Consider the following 21,192-nt stretch of genomic DNA (forward strand, 5'->3'; position numbering starts at 1 on the left):
TACATCACCCCTTACAATAGCCACAAATGATATAAGATACCTTGGGGTTACTCTAAGTAAGCATGTGAAGGACCTATATGACAAGAACTTTAAGTCCCTGAAAAAAGAAATTGAAGAAGATGTCAGAAAATGGGAAGATCTCCCATGCTCATGGATAGGCAGGATTAACATAGTAAAAATGGAGATCTTAACAATCATTCCATAATAGCATTTTTGAGTCAAAAAGGTAATGGATTCAGCTTGTAGTATGCAGAGAAGATATTGATAGTTGTTAATCTAACTGTATGTGAAAATATTCATTCATATTTTCTATTTGGTTGTGTCCCATGATATCAGAGATTGTCAGTCCATGTCACCATTATATCCATAATGCTAGGACATGGGCTGACCCTTGGGAGGTGAGGCTCAGTGTTTACTTATTGCATAAAACAATGAGTGAATGAATTATATACCACATGTTTTATTTACATGTGGTTAAAATAATGAAGTAAATAAATATATCCCTTATAGGATGGCAGCATGACCTTAAACAGAGAAGCACTTGTGTGATTGCAGGTATCCTGTAGACTGGAAGGATGTACAACTTCCAGGAAAAAAAGCGTGTGTGTGTGTGTGTGTGTGTGTGTGTGTGTATGTGTGTGTGTGAATCATTTTCTTTCCAGTTTCAACAGAACCATCCAGGGTTCTGGGATGTCCTGGGCTAGGTCTTCACGGCATCTTGAATTCTCCAGCAATGATGTGCCAATTCTCATGAAAGAAAAAGACCTTTCATTAAAAAAAGAAAAAAAAATATATATGGAAAGAACACGAAGTTGGGTGGGTAGGGAGGTGAGAGTATCTTGGAGGAGTTGGGGGAGGGCAAGAACATGATCAAAATATAGCATCTGAAAAAAAATTTTAATACAAATTTAAAAAAAGAAAAAGACCTTTCTTCCTGTCCTTTAACTTCAAACTGAGGTCAAAGGCTTTAGGCTGATCTGAAAATAAATAAAGGCCCAAAGAGACAAAAGCTGTTCTGGAGCCAGCCCTCACTGTAAACACCAGCCTTCCTTTCCTCTGGCCTGAAGCTTCCAGGCACCTCCCCAGCCCACTGTGACCTCACTTAGCCTAAAAGCCTGGTGACTGTGGCAGGTCCTGGCAATCTTCTTGAAACAGATGGAGAGGCTTCTGAAGGGTGTCTGGGGATGTGTGCAGTCTTAGTTTTATTGCTACATAAATTTTTTAAATAAAGAATATGTAGCATGCAATTCACAATATAACAAAAATGATAGGCAATCTGTTTGTACCTCTCTCTGCTGTGGGGAGCTGTTGCATTATTTTTCCATAAAATCTTATTTGTTCTTCAAAAAGAATGATGAAATTTTCAATCATAATTTTCAAATTGGCAATTAGTTCTAAAACAATGCATTTACTGATTTGTGTGTTTCTTGTATCTAGGCTCATGGGAGTTGCCATGGGATTACAAATATAGTTTTGACATGAATGTTGGTTGATAACTTTATGAACAATTAAGATGAAAGTCAAGCAATAGTTGGAAAGAAATTGTGAATGAGATGAGTGACTTTCTGTTGGATGAGAAAAAAAAACTGTCTGTTTCTATGTGTTGGTCCCAGAGAGCAGCTTTGGAGGTGCCACAGTCTTATGTACACAATTGCCATCATGTTCTTTTTCTTTAAAAAGATTTTAGTGTGTGTGTGTGTGTGTGTGTGTGTGTGTGTGTGTGTGTCTCACAGTCACCATCATGTGCATGTGGTAGTCAGAGGCAACTTGTGGGAGTTGATTCTCTTTTTCTACCATGTGGGTTTAAACTGAAGTCATCAGGTTTGGTGGCAAGTGCCTTTCCCTACTGGGTCCTGCTGCCTGCCCTACCATACAATTCTTAAGTCCAGAACACCAACAGGACTGTGAGTTGAGCTGGATTTTTGGCACTCACTAACTTTTGTAGTATAAATGCACCCATCCACTGTGGTCAATATCAAGCATCATGAAGTAGAACATTTGGAAAGATTCAACGGTGCTCAGACGTAGGTGGTATCCTACTACACAGATGCCAGGACATAAACACCCCAAGAACATAGATGTGCCCTCACATTAATGTGGTCCTGTGGGTGAAAGCTTATGCAGGAGACAACATCTTTTCCATGAGTTGAGTCATATGCTGTATCCTTTCACATTGGATCCTTTGGTGTTCTAATGGGCCATTCTAAAGGTTTTGGGATCAAGAAGGATTGGAGTCCCAAAAGACCCGTGGGAAGGGTCAGCAGATATTTAATACATAGGCCTAATTCTGGGTTTGGGATGAAATCTTTTTGAGGACTTGGCTGAGAGCTCAAGGTTTGTATCACATTGTGTCAAGATAGTAACAAATATCAAGTCTTATTAGCTTGGTGACCTTAGGGACCCAACCTAACCCCTCTGTGCCTTAGATTTCCCTCCTGTTAAATGGGACATTCAGGAATATACTTCATGTTTTTAAAGTACTTAGTCCCAAACCGTGTTTGGAATTTATATTCAATAAATAATGGATTTTTTAAACCATGTGAACTCCAAAATAAATAAAACCAGCTAAATGTTTACCGAGGTCTTGCTGCACACCAGGCAATGGATTTGTACTTTGAACCCATGATCTCATTTTGTGTTCACAAAATCTCAGGGAAGAACTACTAGCAACCCCAGTTGGAGCTGAGGAAACCAGCGCTGGAAGAAGTTGTGATTTGCTCAAGGTCTAGCAGCTTGCAGCAGTGGAGGGAGGAGATGGACACACTTGGTCTGGCTCCAGAGGCAGTACTCTTCACTGCCAAGTGGTTCTGAGTGCCTTCTCTCTGTGAGTTCATCAGCAGGGCTATCTCCAGGGTAACCTGATGTCTTAGTTAGTGTTTCTACTGCTGTGAAGAGACACCATGACCATGCAACTCTTAAAAAGGAAAGCATTTAATTGGAGTGACTCACTTACAGTTCGGAGGTTTAGTCCATTATTGTCATGGTGGGAAGCATGGTGGCATGCAGGCAGACATGGTGCTGGAGAAGGAGCTGAGAGTTCTTACATCTTGACCAGCAGGAAACAGGAAGTGGTCTGAGTCACTGGGTGTGGCTCAAGCATATATGAAACCTCAAAGTCCTCCTCCACAGTGACACACTTCCTCCAGCAAAGCCACACCTCCTAATAGTGCCACTTTCTATGAGCTTATGGGGCAATTACATTCAAACTACTATGTCCAATTATCTGTTAAATTCCCTCAGCAGTGTGTGTGCGTGCGTGTGTGTGTGTGTGTGTGTGTGTGTGTGTGTATGTGTGTGGTCTGTCTGTCTGTGTATGTGTATTGAAAGGCCATGTTACTTGTCAGGGGAAGAAACCAAGATGTGGACAGCCATATATTTGCATTTCCAAAGAAGAACCATTAATCATATATGGACATATTTCATATGAACCTAGCTGTAGAAAGTATGCAAAGACAAGAATAAGATAAAGAACAAGGCTCTACTGCACCCCAGAACATATTAATATGAAATCTCCTCTACACTTGAATTTTCCCGGAATGCTGAACCCACAAGAGAAAGCAGAGAAGAGTAGTTATGAGAAAACATTTTGCAGAAGGGTTAAGGCTGCTTAGGAATAATTCCTAAAGGGGAAGTAGTCTTCACCCTACCCAACATGCTCACCAGCACATACAGAAAGGTCTGTACATATGTGTACCTCTATACTCACTCTGGGAACCCATTGCTTTTTATGTGTATCTCTTCAGTCTCTATCACTCCATCTAGAGCTTTGCACACATCTCCTTGAATGGCTAGTTCCAGCATTCACATGAATGACAGCACAGAATGTCATAATACACAGAAGCCATTAAGATAACAGTTAAGCGAATGACTACCACTTGAAAAAGCAGTTGGAAGATGTTAGTTAGCATTGTGCAACCCCAAAACTCAGACGTATGTATGTCCTTCCTTTAGCATGACTTCCTAGGGCATATTATACTATTGGCTCATCTATGGCTTCCCCCCACTGTTCCAGCAGCTGTGACATCATTTCTCTGTGTGTGTAAACTCAGAGATACTCAATAGCTCCGTGTATGCTGCCCGAGAGGTGTACATAGGTTCTAATATGGTCCTAGCATCTGTGGGTCCTTAAGAGACCCACATTTGGATATCAGCATTTGGAGCTATGGCTATTTCCACTGTAAAAGAGGGATAATGATCACCTGCATCACGAAGTTGCCATAAATGTAATGTGACAATGTGTTTAATGCCCTCAGAGTGGTGGCTGGAATATAATATGCACGTAATATTTTAGACTTTTCTCCAAGCTTGTGACTTAAGCCTATGATATGGGGGGAAAAAGTCAAGGAGGGATGTCAATTACTCCTGAGGGAGCCAAGAAATAAATAAATAAATTGCAGAGCAATGAAGTCTGCAAGTTTTTCTGCAACCCAAGACTTGCTATGTATGTGCTCCATGAATTTCCATGAATGTACAGTTGGGAATTTTCTTTTTGGCCTCAGTAGGGGCACAACTAGACTGGATAACCAGCATCTGATGTCCAAAGAGGAAGCAAAAGGGCATCTACTGAGTATTAGAGCTGTGGGTGGGAGAGAATGTCTTTTGCTTGCTGTAGTTACTGCTCATAAATAAGTGACTTGACCTAGGGTGTTCATGATTTTCTTTGACTGAGAGGCAGCTTGAGAGGCACAGTTTTGAGTCAGAATTATAATAGTCAAAATGTTTCTGTGGTTGACTCAGTAAAGTGTTTGCCATAGAAGCGAAGGATCTGAATTTGAGGCCCAAAACCCACATAAAAAGCCAAATGGGGAGGTGTATGCCAGTAACCCCAGCACTGAGGAGGATCTCTGGAGCTTGCTGGCCAGCTGGTCCAGTGAGAGATTATCTCATGAAATAAAATGGAGGCTAGGAAGATGTCAGAGGGTAAGAGTGTTTGCTATATGAGCATGGGACCTGAGTTCCAATCCTTAACATCTGTGTGAAAGGCTGAGTATGGCTGCATGTATGCCTGTAATCCCAGAGAAGTGGAGGGTAGAGACACTGTGGCTTTCTGGATGCCAGCCTCACTCCAGGTCCAGTCAGAAGCATAAGGCATAGAGTGATTGATCAGGATATCCTGATGACCTCCTCTGACTTCTGCACATACATGTGCTCATGTGTGAACACACATGCATGCATACATTACACATGTTACATACATACACCCTTATCCCCAAATAATATGGAAAGCAATCGAGGAAGGTACTTGACATTAACACACATGTACATCCACATGTGCTTGTACATGCACACACTTATACCCACACATTAAACATGTACACACAAAAATTTGCTGTGATTTGTGGGAAAGTGTATCTTAAAACAATATGGGAAAAGATTTTAAAACATGATCACAAGAGCCATAGACCCAGTGTCATGGATATCTCAACTAATCCTACAATATAAAACCCAATTTTGTTAATTCATACACGGTTGAAACCTTTCCAGTTTCAGTAGGAAACAAAAACCCCTAACTTCAAATTTTAATTCTGAAATACTTTGAACATCTTTCTGTGAGCTTCCAATAAGAGAGGACAGCACCTGACACACGTAACTGTAAGATGTGACAGCTGCTTACAATAAACACAATTTGAGAAGATGCAGTGTTCCAGATGTGTATGGCTGTATAACATACCACCCCTGAACTTTGTGATCGAAATTTATTTCATTATCTGTTGGTTGGAGGTATTGACTAGGCTTACCAAGGACTTGTGTGAGCTTTTCTTGGGGAGGAAAACATCTATTCACCCTAGAGAGAGAAACCAACAGCAGACCAAAGAAATGATTCTGCCCAAGTGTAGCTTGGTGAACCAATGGGCTTTATCAGGGATACTTGATCATGGGCGACTTACGAGCATCTACACTACTGAAGAAAATGCTTCTTCTAGCCACACACGAATAAATGCTCCTCCCAGAAGCCATGAGTTACTAAATGAAAATCCCAGTGCTGGGTGTGGGATAACTCCCTGCGAAATATTGGTTCAGGGAGGCCCCCGAGGCCCCCAAATAATTCAGGATATTGTCATTCCTCTTGATTCACCATGAGAATCAGACAGTAAAACCCTATGGCTGATGACTCTCTCCACACACTTTGGTTGCAGACCCTAGAGAAATCAAGCTGGAACTAAGTGGAAAGCTTCCTTCTGGATAGTTTTGACAGTACCAGTATTTTACAGACTTCTGGGGAAGAAAAAAATTACCAATAGTTCTACTTAGTTGTGAATCCCATGAGCTATAAAAATGACCTGCCCAGTAAGATGTACTCACTAGTGCAACAGTGACATAATATAATGGGGGTCACCAACCACCTTCTCATTGGATTTGAGGCTTCCTAGGTGGGAACTCACATTGGGTCCTATAAATCTTGTCAGATTGTTAGGCTAAATGGACATGTTGCCAAGTTGCCTTCTAAATACTCATGTTGATACTCACCTTGCAGGATAGAGCATTAGTGGGTCTAAACTTGTGTCAGTCTAGTGCATATTATCCTAGTGTCTGAGAGGTCAAGAGGGCAGTAGTCACGTCTTTCCTGGAGGACAATGCTCCACAGCAGGGTCTCCCATGTGTTTTAAGTCAGATGATGGCTGGGGCTGTTATCATTTGATCATGTTTCTGGGTTGGATATTCATGCTGGCTCCTTTACGGAGCTGGCGATTCTTGGTTGTTGCCTGGGAGTTGAGCTGGGTCTGTGGTCAGTTGGAGTACCTGAATACCTAGACACAGCCTCTGATGTGGTTTGGGATTCTTGTAGTATGTGTGTGTGTGGGGAGGGCAGGAGGGGGAGAATATGAAAGAAGATGAATGAATGAGAATTCACAAACTAGTGTTTTAAGAGACTAAAGAGTGGGGCTTCAAAGCTTTCTATCGTCCGTACTGGAACACACAGTGCCTCCTGCAGCTACACTGTTTGTTACACAGGTCTGATCAGGACTGCTGCTGTGGGAGAGTGCTCAGTGACACTAACATTGGGTGTGGTTCACTAGGCTCCATCTTATATCTAGATGTCAAAGTGAGATTTTGGGGAATAATTTCAAAAATAATTTCATTTCCATGGATAAGGAATAAAAGTGCTTTGTTACCTGCTTTTCATAAAAGCTAGCTTGTTTCCTTGGTGTTCCAGAAACTCCTTGCCTGTGTATTTAGGTTTTTTGAGGTCAAAGGAACTCAGCTTGTATCTAGGAAATTCTGGAAAGATAACCCGGCAAGTAAGTTGTGGTAAGCATAACATTACCTTGGCTAGAAGGGGATGTGGTGGCAATCTCAACACTGCCCTGGAGGCATCTGTAAGAGATAAGCTCAACCTGCCAGCTCACTGTTGGGAAACACCATGATACGAGCGTAGTCTGGGTTCACTGAGCAGAGATTTTTAGAAGAGAGAGCTCATGTTCTGAAGAATCACAGGTTGCAATAGGTAGCATGGCTGAGTGAGCTGCGTGTGGGAGTGACCTTAACTTTGTTCTAAGTCTTAACTGAGTGCTCGTCTTAGAACAGAGCTAATTCTCATGAGGCTTCCCCTTATTTCTGTAGTTATCACTGGCGCTTATTTTAGTATCTGTGCATAGTGGTGCACTAGAAAAAATGCACTATGCTGTTAGCTTGACTGGAAACCCAGAGGTCCCAGGTACAGTGCCAGAGACCATAGATATACAAGTACATTTTTCTGCTCAGCAAAAAGGGTTGTTCGCTGGATCCTCAGCCTTATCTCTCTTTGGCTAAGTCTTGGGAGGTTTTGAGACTGTATTTCTCTAGGTCTGTTCACTCAGAAAATACTAGATTCCTTCTAAGTGCCTGATGTTGCTTCAGTCTCTAGAAATAGACCAGTGAGCAGAAGCCTAAAGTTGCTGCACTGAAGCGAGACCCCCCTTGAGGACATCCTGAACATCAGCAGCCAAGTGCAAAATGATCTTTATGTAGAACACAGATGGTGGACAAATATGACTGTCCTCCCACATGGATGGGTTATTATAGTGGTTGAGAGTTAACTAAATTTATGGGCTGGAGAAATGGCTCAGGGGTAAGAGCCCTTGCTACTCTTGCAGAGGACCTAGGTTTGGTTCCCAGCACTCACAAGGCAGCTTACAATGGTCTGTAACTCCAATTCCAGAGGATCCAGCACCCTTTTCTGGCCTCCACATGCATCGGGTCACTGTGCAATGCTCTTACATATATATGTAGGCAAAACATTTGCACACATAAAATAAAATAATATGCCTTTAAAAATAATTCAATTTAGCCAGATGGTGGTGGCACATGCCTTGAATCCTAGCATTTGGGAGGCAGAGGCAGGTCAACCTCTGAGTTTGAGGCCAGCCTGGTCTATAGAGGGAGTTCCAGGACAGCCAGGGCTATACAGAAAAACCTTGTCTCACACACAAAAAAATTAATTATTTCATATATTTTTTCTAAAAAGCAAGACTAATAACATGACTTTGGAATTAATCTAAAATACAGAATTTCAAATTAGAGAACTAGGCATCGTCAATTATCCTAAAGGAGATTAGTTATTGTGTTAATTTTTAATTTCCCAAAATTATTTCTTAAACAATAGCTCCCTGGCATTGAAGTGGAGTCTTTGAAAGCCTGCCTCTCCTTAGAACTCCGATATGACCTCATATTATGGCATTGTTAAATAATCTCAACATTTTTTGGGTGTAACCGATTCAGCAAGTTAGGACTTGAGGCCATTTATACATGTTCCTCAGAGAAGCAAGACAGAACAGGGCCGGGAGCTCACCACATGGCAATGGGATTTAGGCATCCTGCTTTTAGTCGCCTGAACAATTCTCATGCTCCGATTTGGCTGCAAGATCTACACATTCCAAAATAAGGGGCTTAAAAATCTTATCAAAGAAGGCGCCTGCCATTTAGTCCAACCCGCTGAGTGTGAATAATCCAATGAAACTCCAATTTTCTAACCATCGGTCAATCTGCCTTATTAAGGACCTGCTGTGTGCCAGGCAACACAGATAACACAGAGTGAATGTTCTGCCTGGAGGGGATTAATGCCGCTGGGACAAGGATGCAGATGAGAACTCATGCTAGAAAGGAAGTGAGACTTGGGGATGCCATGGGAGTGACTGGGGTTGAAGTGAGTGGTGTGATTGCTCCATTGTGGAAGGACTGGCATGTTATTACACTGATTTAAAGAGCCGGCAGAAGACAGCTGTGTAGGACAGCTGGGCAGAAGTCCTGAGTCCTCAGCTCTCCAACTAGTTTAGCCACTAGTGGGTTTGTGCGATCTTGGCCTTTCAGGGCCCACGTTTCTTTACTAACGCTAACAGAGGTAGGACTTCTTGGTGGAAAAGCTCCAGATGTCTTTGGGTTTTAACAGTTAGTGATGGGATCTATGCTTCCGGCTTTAGGAACATCCAGGCATACTGAGGTGAAATGCTGAAACCACGGGGCAATGTTTTTCTCAGTAACACTTCATGTTTGGTTGCTTTCTAATTCTAAAGTCCTCTTCCAAGCACTCTTCTCTTGATCCTCAAAGAACAAAACAAAACAGGACAAAGCCCAAATCAAACCTGTAGAGATGGAAAATGACCCTGGAGTTGGAAGTAGTTAAGTAGTATTCTCAGCTTCACCGGGGCAGTAAGCTTAGGGTCTGTATGCAGAGCTGGGCCGTGACAGTTGCTTATAATTGGATCAAAACAGCTCTCTTCAATGACACTGAGAAAGCGACCTCCAACTTCCCTTTGAATACCAGCATTTCCAGGTTAGATCTTAAAAGCAAACAAAGGACACCCTGGAGAGGATAGCCATGAGTCTCATGTCAAGGTCATGACAGATAGGAAGTTTTTTTTGAGTTCCAATGAAGACAACATAGCTGAACCTATATAAAATGATATTTTGCCCATCTGAACATGAAGATGATGGCATTTGCTTTTGAGAATGTAAAATGAAACAGCCACATCGGGAAATGTTTTGATGGTTCCTTATAAACACATGCTTAATAAGTATTCTAAATATAGTCCTTTACATAAAAGACATGAAAACCTGCACATAAAAAATCCTGTACAAATATGTTTATAGTGGCTTTGTTCATGGCTGCCCCTCACTGGAAAACCCTGGTGTCTTTCAGTGTGGACTAATAAACTAACATACTTGTGTAATAGAATACTACTCAGTAACAAAAAGGAACGGCTACCAGTGTGGGCCACAGTTTAGATGCTCCTAAGTGTTATGCTAACTGGGGGAAGTCTGACTTGAAAGGCTACACACACATCTGATTTCACTCATACAATATTTTTGATTCATAAAATAGACTATGGTCACCCCGGTTGCTGGGAGTCATGGAGGGTCACAAAGGAGCTGTGTGAAGTGATAGGAATGTTCTGTGTCCTGATTGTGGAATGATTTGCAAGACTGAATGCATTTGTCAAAACTCAGAACCATGAGACCAAACAGTATAAATTTTGCTGTATGAAAATTGTAACTTCATAAACAGACACACTAAAAATGATGATGATATATTTGCTTGTTTGAGTTTTAAAATATTTTAAATGAATGGCTTTTATTTTCTTCAGAAAAAAAATTCTTATTTTTGTATTTATTTATTTTTATTATTCTTATTTATTTTCTGAGGGTGTCCTGTAGCCTGAGAATCAACAATGCTTTCTTTGAGAACACTCTGTCAGCCAGATCAGCTTGCCCAAGTTTGGGGAACCATGAAAACCAGGTTAGAAGCCAGCAAGCTGACCCCCATTGTTTTAGTCTTTAGGGACTGCTCCCTATAACCTGTGTTGTAAACTTAGATGGTGCCTCTGTAATCCACATGCTTTGAACATTGAAGTTCATTTTATTTTATTTTTATTTGCAGGTTATGAAGTTTTCGGGTCAGAGGAACACACAGAACACAGAGCACTCCAGGTCACACTGGTTCTCTCTTCAGAGTGGAGTTCAGTGAACTCAGTCATGAGACAAATTGAATACAGCCCCCCAGCTCTATGAGGGCTGATGCGTCCGTGAATCCTTTAAGCAGACATGGGAATTTGCTCTTCTGCCGTACACATCGTTGAATCACTTCCTAGATCCCAAACTGAAAGACTAAGGTTTGGAAAACAGAAAACCCCACCCGATGCTGAGGGAGGCAGAGCTTGAGTCAAGAGTCATTCAAGGTCTATACCATTTTCACATCCCCTGTCTTCTCAGGAATCTTCCTCACTAGTCATGGGTCCAGATCAGGCCCTGAGGTTCCTATCAAGATAGCTCATCAGGCTGGGGTTGTGGAGCATGCCTGTTATCCCAGAACTGGGTAGGTAGAGGCAGGAATGTCACAAGTTCAAGGCTAGCCTAGCCTTGGCTACAAATGGAGTTTGAGGCCAGACTGAGCCATATGAGACCCAGTCTCAAACAAAATAAAAGCAAACAAATAGGTATTTTATCAGTCAGTCTTCTGGAGTAGGCATTTGTACATAGATTATTATTTTTTCTTTTTTGATACCTTTTGTTCCTTGCTTAACCTCTGATATAATTTATTCAAATTTTTACATAATTTCTTAATTTATTTATTTTTAATCAACAAATCTCACATATTTGCAGGGGTCTAATAAACAAAGTGAGTCAAATCAGTAGAGCACTCCCATAGCATATTTGATGAGGCAAAAGAAAGAACTGGGGCACTCCAAGAGAGCATTTGAAATGATGCTGATATAGATATAATGGGATGAAAGGGTAGATTAATGAACTTACTTCTAAAGAGCAACAACTCATTTAAAATGTTTTACATTGGTATAGATTTTAGTCTATTGATACAAACTTACAGTTAATTTTGTTATACTGTGTGTATATTTCTACTCTTGTTTAAGGTATTATGTTTGTATAGCTCATTTTAAATTGTAATGGATAATTAAAAATAGATTAATAATTAATCATCTATGATAATCATACTCATAGCCATGTTAGTTAAGTCTTCTAGGTATACATAGAGATATTTCAGATAGATAGGTAATCTTCAAATACTTCAAAGACCTTCAGAATATGGCATTTAAAATATTTTTAAAATTTAGACTTTCTGGACAGTGAGACATGTCTGCTCCTGGCAACACCAATTTACTTCAGAGAGGAGAATGGGCATTGAAGCCACTTCATATCTTATCTTCACCTTGGCAAAAATAGCCATTTGGGCAAGAAACTGTTCTTGCCTGGACTGCTTGATTGACGGGACATGCAGGACCCATAGAAAGGTGACCACTAAACTTTGCTTGACAAAAGGGTCCTTCAGGTTCCTGCTTCACAAAGGAAACTGCCAGACATTCTACAGGACACTGAAAAAAGTGACCAAGAGACTCTAGCCCTGTGTGCTGAAGACAAACGCCCCAACTTTACAAAGGAACATTAGGTGACTGTCCAGGCTGCCAGCTGTCTCTGTCTACCCTGCAAGACTCCTGAAAGTTGTTTGTATCCTTCTCCCATTTCTCAGGTAATATTATATCCTTCTGAGGTCTTTGATGTGGCTAGATAGTTAAAATTTCCTCAGTTATGATAAAAGGTAAGTTAGATATAAAAACCTCAGACTCACAAATATAAGATAGATAGGATATCTTCCTTAATATTGTAACTGTAATTCTTGCTTAATAATTGTTTTGTTATATGTAATTTTACTATGTAAAAGTTAAAACCTTCCTTTAAAAAAAAAAAAAAAAAGAAAAGGGGAAGTGCTGTGGATATTGATCTGTGTAAATAAAGTGCTGATTGGCTAGTAGCCAGGCAGGAAGTATAGGCAGGACAAGGAGAGAAGTGGATTCTGGGAAGTGGAAGGCAAAGGCAGAGAGATACGGCCAGCCACTGCCATGACAAGATGTAAAGTACTGGTGAGCCACAAGTCACGTGGCAAAGTATAGATGAATAGAAATGGGTTAATTTAAGATAGAAAAAGTGACTGACTCTCCTATTCCTAGAACTAGAAACTGTATGCAGGTCCTTTTCAGTTGGGGGAGGAGAGGAGAAAGGAAGGAAGGAAGGAAGGAAGGAAGGAAGGAAGGAAGGAAGGAAGGAAGTTAGTTCCCAGAACTTAAAACCAAGCTGGTTCCGAGAGCCAGTGATAGTACTTCACCAAGTTTTCAGCTCTGCTTTTATTCATTTCTTAGTCCCTTGAATTCAAAGGGAGCTCCAGCATCTCCACATCTCCCACGCCATCCCCGGGCCAGCAGCCTCTTCTCCAGGAGCGTGAGCAAAGCTGGGACCAGCAAGGAAATGGACTTTGATTCTTTGGCCTTGGGCGCAAGGATGGAAAGCTAATGGGAACCTGTGATGAGCAGCAGGTAACTCCCCTCTAGGAAACTGGGATGACCTTACAGGAATGGGAATGCTCATCTTTACCAGACGAAACCAATCTATGTCTTATGTCATCAAAACCCAGATTACTCAGTGTTAATATATGTGCTAGTGAGAGGCAAGCCTCACTTGGCTACTTGGGACATCATCCACTAGGGAAGCTTGGTGTAAAATTCTCAGGGAGTTTGTTTTTGTTGTGCCTCTTACTGTCTCCTTTTGGGTCACATGTGTCCCTTCAGAAAACCTACCATACCCCCAGGCCATGGACAGTTCGTCACCCAGATTCTTCTCTTCTGCAGAGGCAAGGAGAGAATACTCAGTAGAAAGACAAGTGGAGAGGATGGGAAGGGGGAAGAGGGAGCAGGAAGGAGAGAGAGGGAGGGCGAACACATAAAACTGGTTCTGTATATAGAACATACGATGTAATTCAAATTGAGTACAGCCTAGTCCAAGCAGACAACAGAAGGCAACAGGGTACATTTGGAAAAATCCTTCTTATTTACATCTGTACTTTTAGAACACTGGGAAAGTAGATCATGGATTGTTTCAAATAAGAAGTACTTACTTAGAAGTTCCTTCTTATTATCCTATAGATAGGAACACAGAGACCCAAAGAAGGAAGAGCTGAACTGAAAGTTCATTGTCATTGTCAATGCAGATTTGGGTTCAGGACCAGCATCTTCTGCTTTAAAGGGTGCATGTCCCACGTTTTGGAGGTGATGGAAACTTTTAAAAGGTCAGGTCTATTTGGAGGACTAGGTCAGCAAGGGCGTGGTATCAAAGGGGATTGTCGAACAATGGTTTCTTCTTTTCTCCTTTTGTTTCCCGCCACTAGGAGATGAATAACCCTGCTCCACCATGCATGCCCATCATGACGTGGTGCTTTACCACAGGCCCTAAAGCAACAGGGCCGCCCAACAAGGACTGGAGCCGCCAAAACTTTGTACTCCACTTAATCTTCTTTCTTCTAAGTTGATTATCTTGGGTATCATGTTAAAGCAACAAAAAGCTACTTAAAACAACGTTTCACATGGTCCCCACAGAGCAACTCATTTTTATTTAAAAAGTATCCTAAGTGACTTCCCTGAACCTGCAATGCAGCTAGTTTACAATTCCTGAATCAAAATGAAACAGACTGACACAAAAATCCTTCAGCAGCTTCTTGTCTCTGTTTTCTGTATTCATGGGTTACATTTTTTGGTTTGTTTGTTTCTTGTGCATTCTTCCAGGGACATTTCTACATAGGCACACAATCTGTGATATACTTTCCCACTGTTTTAAAAGTATAGAATTCTGTGTGTTCTGTTTTGATCTTGTTTTAAAATGTTTATTTGTGTGTGTGTGTGTGTGTGTGTGTGTGTGTGTGTGTGTGTGCACATGTCACTGGGCTGGGGTGGAGATCAGAGGACAACTTGCAGGAGTCGGTTCTCTCTTTCCACCCCGTGGCTTCCTGGGCTGGCACTCAAGTTCGGCGGGTTTGGCCCGTTCTCACTGCATCATCTTGTCAGATCTCTGTCTTCTTTGTAACCCAAGGACCGTCTCTGCTGGGGAAAACACATTTTAAATGAAGATAAACTTTTCTTCGGAGTAGACAGAGTATCCTTATTCACTTAAAAATTATTCTTATTACATTGATTTACTTTATATGTATGTATATGTGTGTGAGTAGCGAGGCATAGGTGTGTCAATGGTATGTGTGTGGACACCAGAGAACAACTTGTCAGAGTTGGTTCTTTACCTCCACCACGTGGGTCCTGAGGCTCGAACTCCAGTTGTTAGGCTTTGCAGCAAGCACCTTTACTCACCCAGCCACAATGCCAGCCCACTAATTAGTCTTTATAACTGCAAAGTTTTCTGAGGTGATGTAGCAGAGGAGTATGGGGGGGATGAAGAAGGGCCTGCTCCACCTACTTCCCCCTGGCTGGAATCCTAAGGAGCCAACAGGACCATGAATAAAATGAGCAGCGTGTTTTCTCAAATGGACAATTAATTACTGCATATTACATAGTTAACAAGCATTCTTATTTATTATTACTGATATATTCATTCATTGTTAGACCTTTGGCCTGAGTTGACCTGAAGCTTGGCTTATGTGCATAGAACTTTAAAATCACCATTAACATGGTTCCAGAGAGACCTAGAGGCACACAAAGCCGTGCAGTTCCCTAATGCACACATGCCAGTCTGATGCTTAGGGACAGGAGCCAGGAGTGGGGTAAGAGTAAATGACCTCCACTGAGCATGTGAAAACAACTCGCTGTCTACTTTAGTACTGTCCAGTTTAGAACATCTCTTTCATTTGGAGTCTAGCGGGCTTTTTTATCAACTGCCTGGGTTTAGGGAGTGGAAATAAGCCACCCAGAGGATCTGGGGGACTGCATGTGTGGGTCTTCCTCTTGCTTGGCACAAACACTGGTGGAAGGCTCCAGACCTGCATGTCCCCTCCTGGTGTCTTGTCTGACCTCCTCAAGAAGGCTGGCCACCTCCAGGCTGTGAGTGTGTGACTAGAACTTGCCTGAAAGAGACACTGACCTCATCTTCCTGAGCTGCAGAAGTCTCCCTGCCAGGCCAGTTACACCTAACCGGGCTGTTCTGCCCAGAGGCATGGGCGAAGCAGGAATAGGCCAGACAGGCTCCACCAGGTAACTGTGTGTACTGTTCCCCAAGCCTCCGGGCCTGCGCACACTGCTTTTTCTGCTCTGGGCAGTCATCTCAACCTACCATTGCTAGAAAATTCCTTCTCCTCTTTAGAGGGAAGTTAACAGTATCTTCCTCTGCAGCTATGACTTTCTTTGCTTCCTTACCATGGTCCTCAGGCTCCCCTTTCCCTGGCTTCTTCTCCAGAAGCAAATGTGTTAGGTCATTCATGTCTCTGTAGCTATTTACTGAGCACCTACTGTGTACCAGGGCTAGTAGATGAGGCCAAAGCTTTCATAAAGAATCAGAGAGTGAATAGGAGAAATGGCATGTAACTAAATATACATGCATATTATATTATTATTATTATTATTATTATTATTATTATTATTATTATTAATGGCTATGTCTAAGAAAGAAAAAGCCACATGTTAGTTTGGGGATGGGCAATGGATGCACCGGGTTAAACAGGTCAGTCACAGGCAGCCTGCTGAGGAAGTGAAATTTGAGCTGAGCTATGCAGGACAAGGTGAACACAGGTGTGTAAAAGCAGGAGAAAGGGCATTCCAAGCTAAGAGCAGAGTAGGTACCAAGACTCTAGGCAGGCTCAGTGTTTGAGAGACAGGAGAAAGTCAGGTGCTAGGATGGGGTGGAGAGGATGGGCAGGGAAGAGCCAGGCCAGTGGGACTCTGAGGGTCTTGGGTGCAGTGTAGGGGTTTTTGTGTCTTGGAGCCACTGTTAGGCAGGGGAAAGGCAAGGGCTGACTGGAATCAACTCATTCAACCAAAGTGTTGGCACTTACTTCCTTTGTGATGGACAGGGAGCAAGGTGCTGAGAACAAAAGAGGCCAGAGACGCCTTTGCTCCAGGTGTGGCCTAGTAGAGGTGCTGGTCACCTAGTGCTGGCCATCTAAGTACAAGGTTTCTTTTCCACTTTGCAGATTAAACCATTCAGTTTCCTTCCTCACTGAGAACAGGATCCAGGGCCTCTGTAGCTGTCTTCTTTTCTTTTTAACTCTTTAGGGGGCCTGCCACCCAGCTCCCAAATGAATACAGAAAGACTTATTCTTACTTATGAATGCCCAGCCTTAGCTTGGCTTGTTTCTAGCCATCTTTTCTAACTTAAATTAACCCATTTCTCTTCTTCTATGGTTTGCCTCTGGGCCTTTCATCTTTTTTTATTCCATATGTCTTTCTTCTTACTCCATGGCTGACTGAGTGGGGGGCCCCTGGGTCCTCCTCTTCTTCTTTTCTCACTCCTCCTCTTCTCTCTCCTCTCTTGGGCCTAGATTTTTCATCCTATTTATTCTCTCTGCCTGGCAGACCTGCCTATTTCTCTCTTCTGCCTAGCTATTGGCCATTCAGCTCTTTATTAGACAGGGCAGGCAAAGTAACACAACTTTACAGAGGTAAACAAATGCAACATAAAAGAATGCAACACATCGCCGGGCAGTGGTGGTGTATACCTTTAATCTCAGCACTCGGGAGGCAGAGCCAGGCAGATCTCTGTGAGTTTGAGGCCAGCCTGGTCTATAGAGTGAGATCCAAGACAGGAACCAAAACTACACAGAGAAACCCTGTCTCAAAAAACCGAGAGAGAGAGAGAGAGAGAGAGAGAGAGAGAGAGAGAGAGAGAATGCAACACATCTTTGCATCAGTAAACAAATATCCCACAGCATAAATAAATGTAACGCATCTTAAACTCATATTCCACAACAGGCCCCCTTTGCCATCTGGGAATGGATCAAGAGCACAGCTTGTGGAGGCTGCTCAGGACCTGCTGTTAAGAGTCTGCACTCTCTTAAAACCCTCAGGTGATTCTCACATTAAGTGTTGAGAAGGACTGACCAGAAGTGCTGAGTGTGATGGACTCCACTAACTGGATAAGAAGACAGTAATGAGGCAGATGCTCATTACTGCAACTTATACCCTCATACTAGTAACATCAGAGGATCTCTCCAGTTTAATGTGCGTGCACATCACCTGGGAGTACATACAGATTCTGATTCAGTTATTTGGAATGGGACTCTACAAATGTGTGACTAACAAGAGGAGCTGAACCTTGCATGACATTGATTCAAGTGCATGTTTGATCACCATGACTACCCTGTTGTTAGCTGTTTATTCACATTCTGCCCAGAGGTGGACAAGACTTAGCTTATGTCTGAGCTCCATCACCCTAGCTGGGCATGTGGACTCCTCTCCTTATCTATAAAATGGGAGTGGCTTCTCTTCAAGGACTGAGCAGGCAGCACAGGTCACTGAGGTCTCACGTGCGTGGCACAGTGCCTGGCGCACAGCAGGTACTTAACGTTTAGTAGCTCGTTTTCTAGAATCTGCATCCAGCTTTAAGATCTGGGATTCTTTCTACCAGGTCTGTGGAAATCAGGAATTGTCTCAGTGAGTAGAAAAGGTTGGTAATTAAAATGCTTAACACTAATTGAATATGGGTGCAGTTGATGGATGGTGTTCCCTTGGAAGGCGATAAGTTTACAATGCCAACTCCAAGGACATTTCTATACCTGCAGCTGGTTACTCTTCAGCGCCTTCCTAAGAGGCTACTGAGACTCGGAGATGTGCCTTTTGCTGCCTACCTTTTCCTTTCCAGATCACGTGCTCATACAGGCTGTCTGTTCTGACATCGACCATGAGCCCTTAGGTTTAATTATGAAGACCGCAGCACCCATGCTTAGTCATGGCTTCTTGAGGAGGTGGCTAGGTCTACAGCTGGCCTTGGTAACACGGTAGTGACTGAATTTCCAGATTACTGTGACCACTGAATGCAATCAAGGAGAGGGCATAAGATACTTCTTGATTACTTCAGCTTCAGCTTTGGAGATTGGCTTTCCTGAAAGTGCTAGAAACCCTAGGGATAGACTCAGTCAGCCTCTGGATCCTTACTAGAAATAACTGGTATAGCCCTTAATGATTTACAAAGCACTTAGTTTTATTTCATGATCTTGCAAAGGACATAAAACAGATATTACACAAGTTGCACATAAGGATATTAAAGGGATTAAATAATTGTCCCCTGCTACTCCCCAGCCACTGCCTTCTGACTCTACCTCTACGTTTATTTATCCAGTCTCTATTTGTAGGACAACGAGCAGGATCAGGCCCTGTGCTGAGCCTTGAGACTGCAGTGCTGAGAAAAAGCAGACATGGCTTCTCTTCAAGGAGCCTGCTTTCTAGCGGGGAAGACAGAGGTTGAGCAGATAATCACCCAGATCAATTAGAGAGTGCTGCTGGGACAAGGACCAAGAAAGAGAGGAAGGATGCTTTGAGCCTAATGGAGAGGAATGTGACATAAGAGAGAGAGCTTCACTGAAACCACTCGGAGGGGATATGAAGGATGATCTGGGAGTGCCCTGCCAAGGGCCTCTGCCTTGCCTCTGAGAATACTGTCCAGCCAGCGGAAGGACTGGCAGGTGTTTTGTATTTGTTCCTTAGCACAGATTCCAGCCTGTCTTTCATCCTTTCCCTACACCCCTAGAACATCCTTGAAGGCAGGGATTAGTCATTGAATAGAGTGACAGTTAAAGGCATTAAGTTGAGACCCAAGGAAGTTAATTGAGGACGGCCACCCGTGCCTCCCCAGTGAATGTCCCGGGAATGGAGGCAGCAGAGGAGAGAAGACAAAACACAACGTTCTATCCAGGCAGGATGATGTTCTGCACTTGGTCTCTAGGCCTCCTCTGTCTGAAGATGAGATGTAGCAAAGTCTCTGTAAGCACCATAAGAAAGCACTCTTTGGTCTTGGACTTGAAGGCTGTGGGGACAGGGCTCCGAGGTTCAACTTCCTTTTCAAGTAATTTGCTTCTTTCTATCGGCAATGGCTTCATCTGCCAACTGAGGAAGATAAGATGTCTCCTGAAAATGTTGTGAAGGTCGAACAAGATGGTACTTGTGAAATGCTTGCCTCGTGATGAGTAGTGAGCAGAAGCGATGGTATTAAAACAAGGGAGTTGACCCTGAGCCCGGGAGAGGGACCAGAAGACGTCTTATGAAACATGATTGCCATCTCCTTTGGGTTTAGTTGATCAGTGAGCTTGTCACTGCTAATCTTAGTCTACTTTTTGCTGCCATAATTAAATACAGCGGACTAGGCAGCTTACTAAGGATTGATGTGTATTTAGCTCATGGTTCTGGAGACCAAAAGGTCGAAGAAAACGGTGCAGGCATCTGCGTAAGGCCTTGGCCTCTATGGTAATGTGACAGAAGGAATCACATGGCAAGGCCACAAAGGGCCACCAGCCCAAGCACTTCTCCTTCTCTGCAAGTCCCATCACAAAGAACCTCACCCACATGATCCTGTCTAATCCTAATTGCCTCCAGAGGGCACCGCCTCCAGATACCACCAACATGCAGATTTAGGGATTAGGTTTCAATAAAAGTTATAAAGGGAACAACAACAACAACAAAAAAGTGGGCAAAATTAGCATCCAAAAGTCTCCACAAGGGTTTGTTCAGCTTCCATGGAATCCCTCCATCTTGCAGTTCACTACCGCTCCAGGCCTTTAGACTTCTGCTTTTGTATGGGCAATGTTCACCTATGTTAACTGTTCACCTCCCTGCTTCCTAAATCTGCATCCTTATGGAGCCTTTCCCATTTCTCCATAAATTCTATCTGTTCACCTGGCCCCTTAAGCATTGAGGCTGTAGTGATGGACACAGATGCAAAGTGCTTATCCTTGCAAGTACAGATTGCATTTTTGCTTTGAGGAACCAGGCAACGTGTAACACATAAATAGATAACCAAGTCATGCCAGATGGTGAATGCCAATCTGCTTCTGGGGGAAAAGGTAATATGGCCTGTTGGGATATAGCTGGGGAGCCTATGGGAGAGGGTGGATGGTTGGGGAAGACCTTTAGAGGCTGTTGGATGATAGTATCTAGCCAAGGCAGAGGGAAGCAGAAAGAACAAAGCGAATGCAGAGTAGAATAGCGTTGCAAACTAAGCTGGAGATGAGAAGATGAGACAGGAGCTTGACTGAGGATCTACCTCTCTCTCAGACTCCCTCAGTGTCCCAAGAATAGCTCTGTTGTGGTCCTTTCTATCCTGGGGCTGAGTTGAGCTTTCCATATCTATAGCCCAAGTACAGTTCCTGGCTTCCTAAGTGATGACTGGAGACACTGGAAAGATGCCTCAGTTTGCAAAGGTGCTTACTGCCAAGACTAGTGACCTGAATTGGTCCCTGGGACCCAGATGGTGGGAAGAGGAAACGGACTTGCCCAACTTGTTCTT

General features: G+C 42.9%; 1 protein-coding gene across 1 annotated transcript in view; it reads right to left on the reverse strand.

Moving 5' to 3' along the window:
• Positions 1-14,758: 14,758 nt before the first annotated feature.
• The window catches only part of Adrb2 (adrenoceptor beta 2), a 140,023-nt gene continuing 133,589 nt past the window's right edge, over positions 14,759-21,192 (reverse strand). Inside the window, exon 2 of the mRNA XM_036204238.1 lies at positions 14,759-14,852. Coding sequence (XP_036060131.1) covers positions 14,800-14,852 — 53 coding nt within the window. The 3' untranslated portion in view covers positions 14,759-14,799. The remainder of the gene's footprint in view (positions 14,853-21,192) is intronic.

The sequence above is a fragment of the Onychomys torridus genome, chromosome 13 (genome assembly GCF_903995425.1).
Source record: "Onychomys torridus chromosome 13, mOncTor1.1, whole genome shotgun sequence".
NCBI classification, from domain to species: Eukaryota; Metazoa; Chordata; class Mammalia; order Rodentia; family Cricetidae; genus Onychomys; species Onychomys torridus.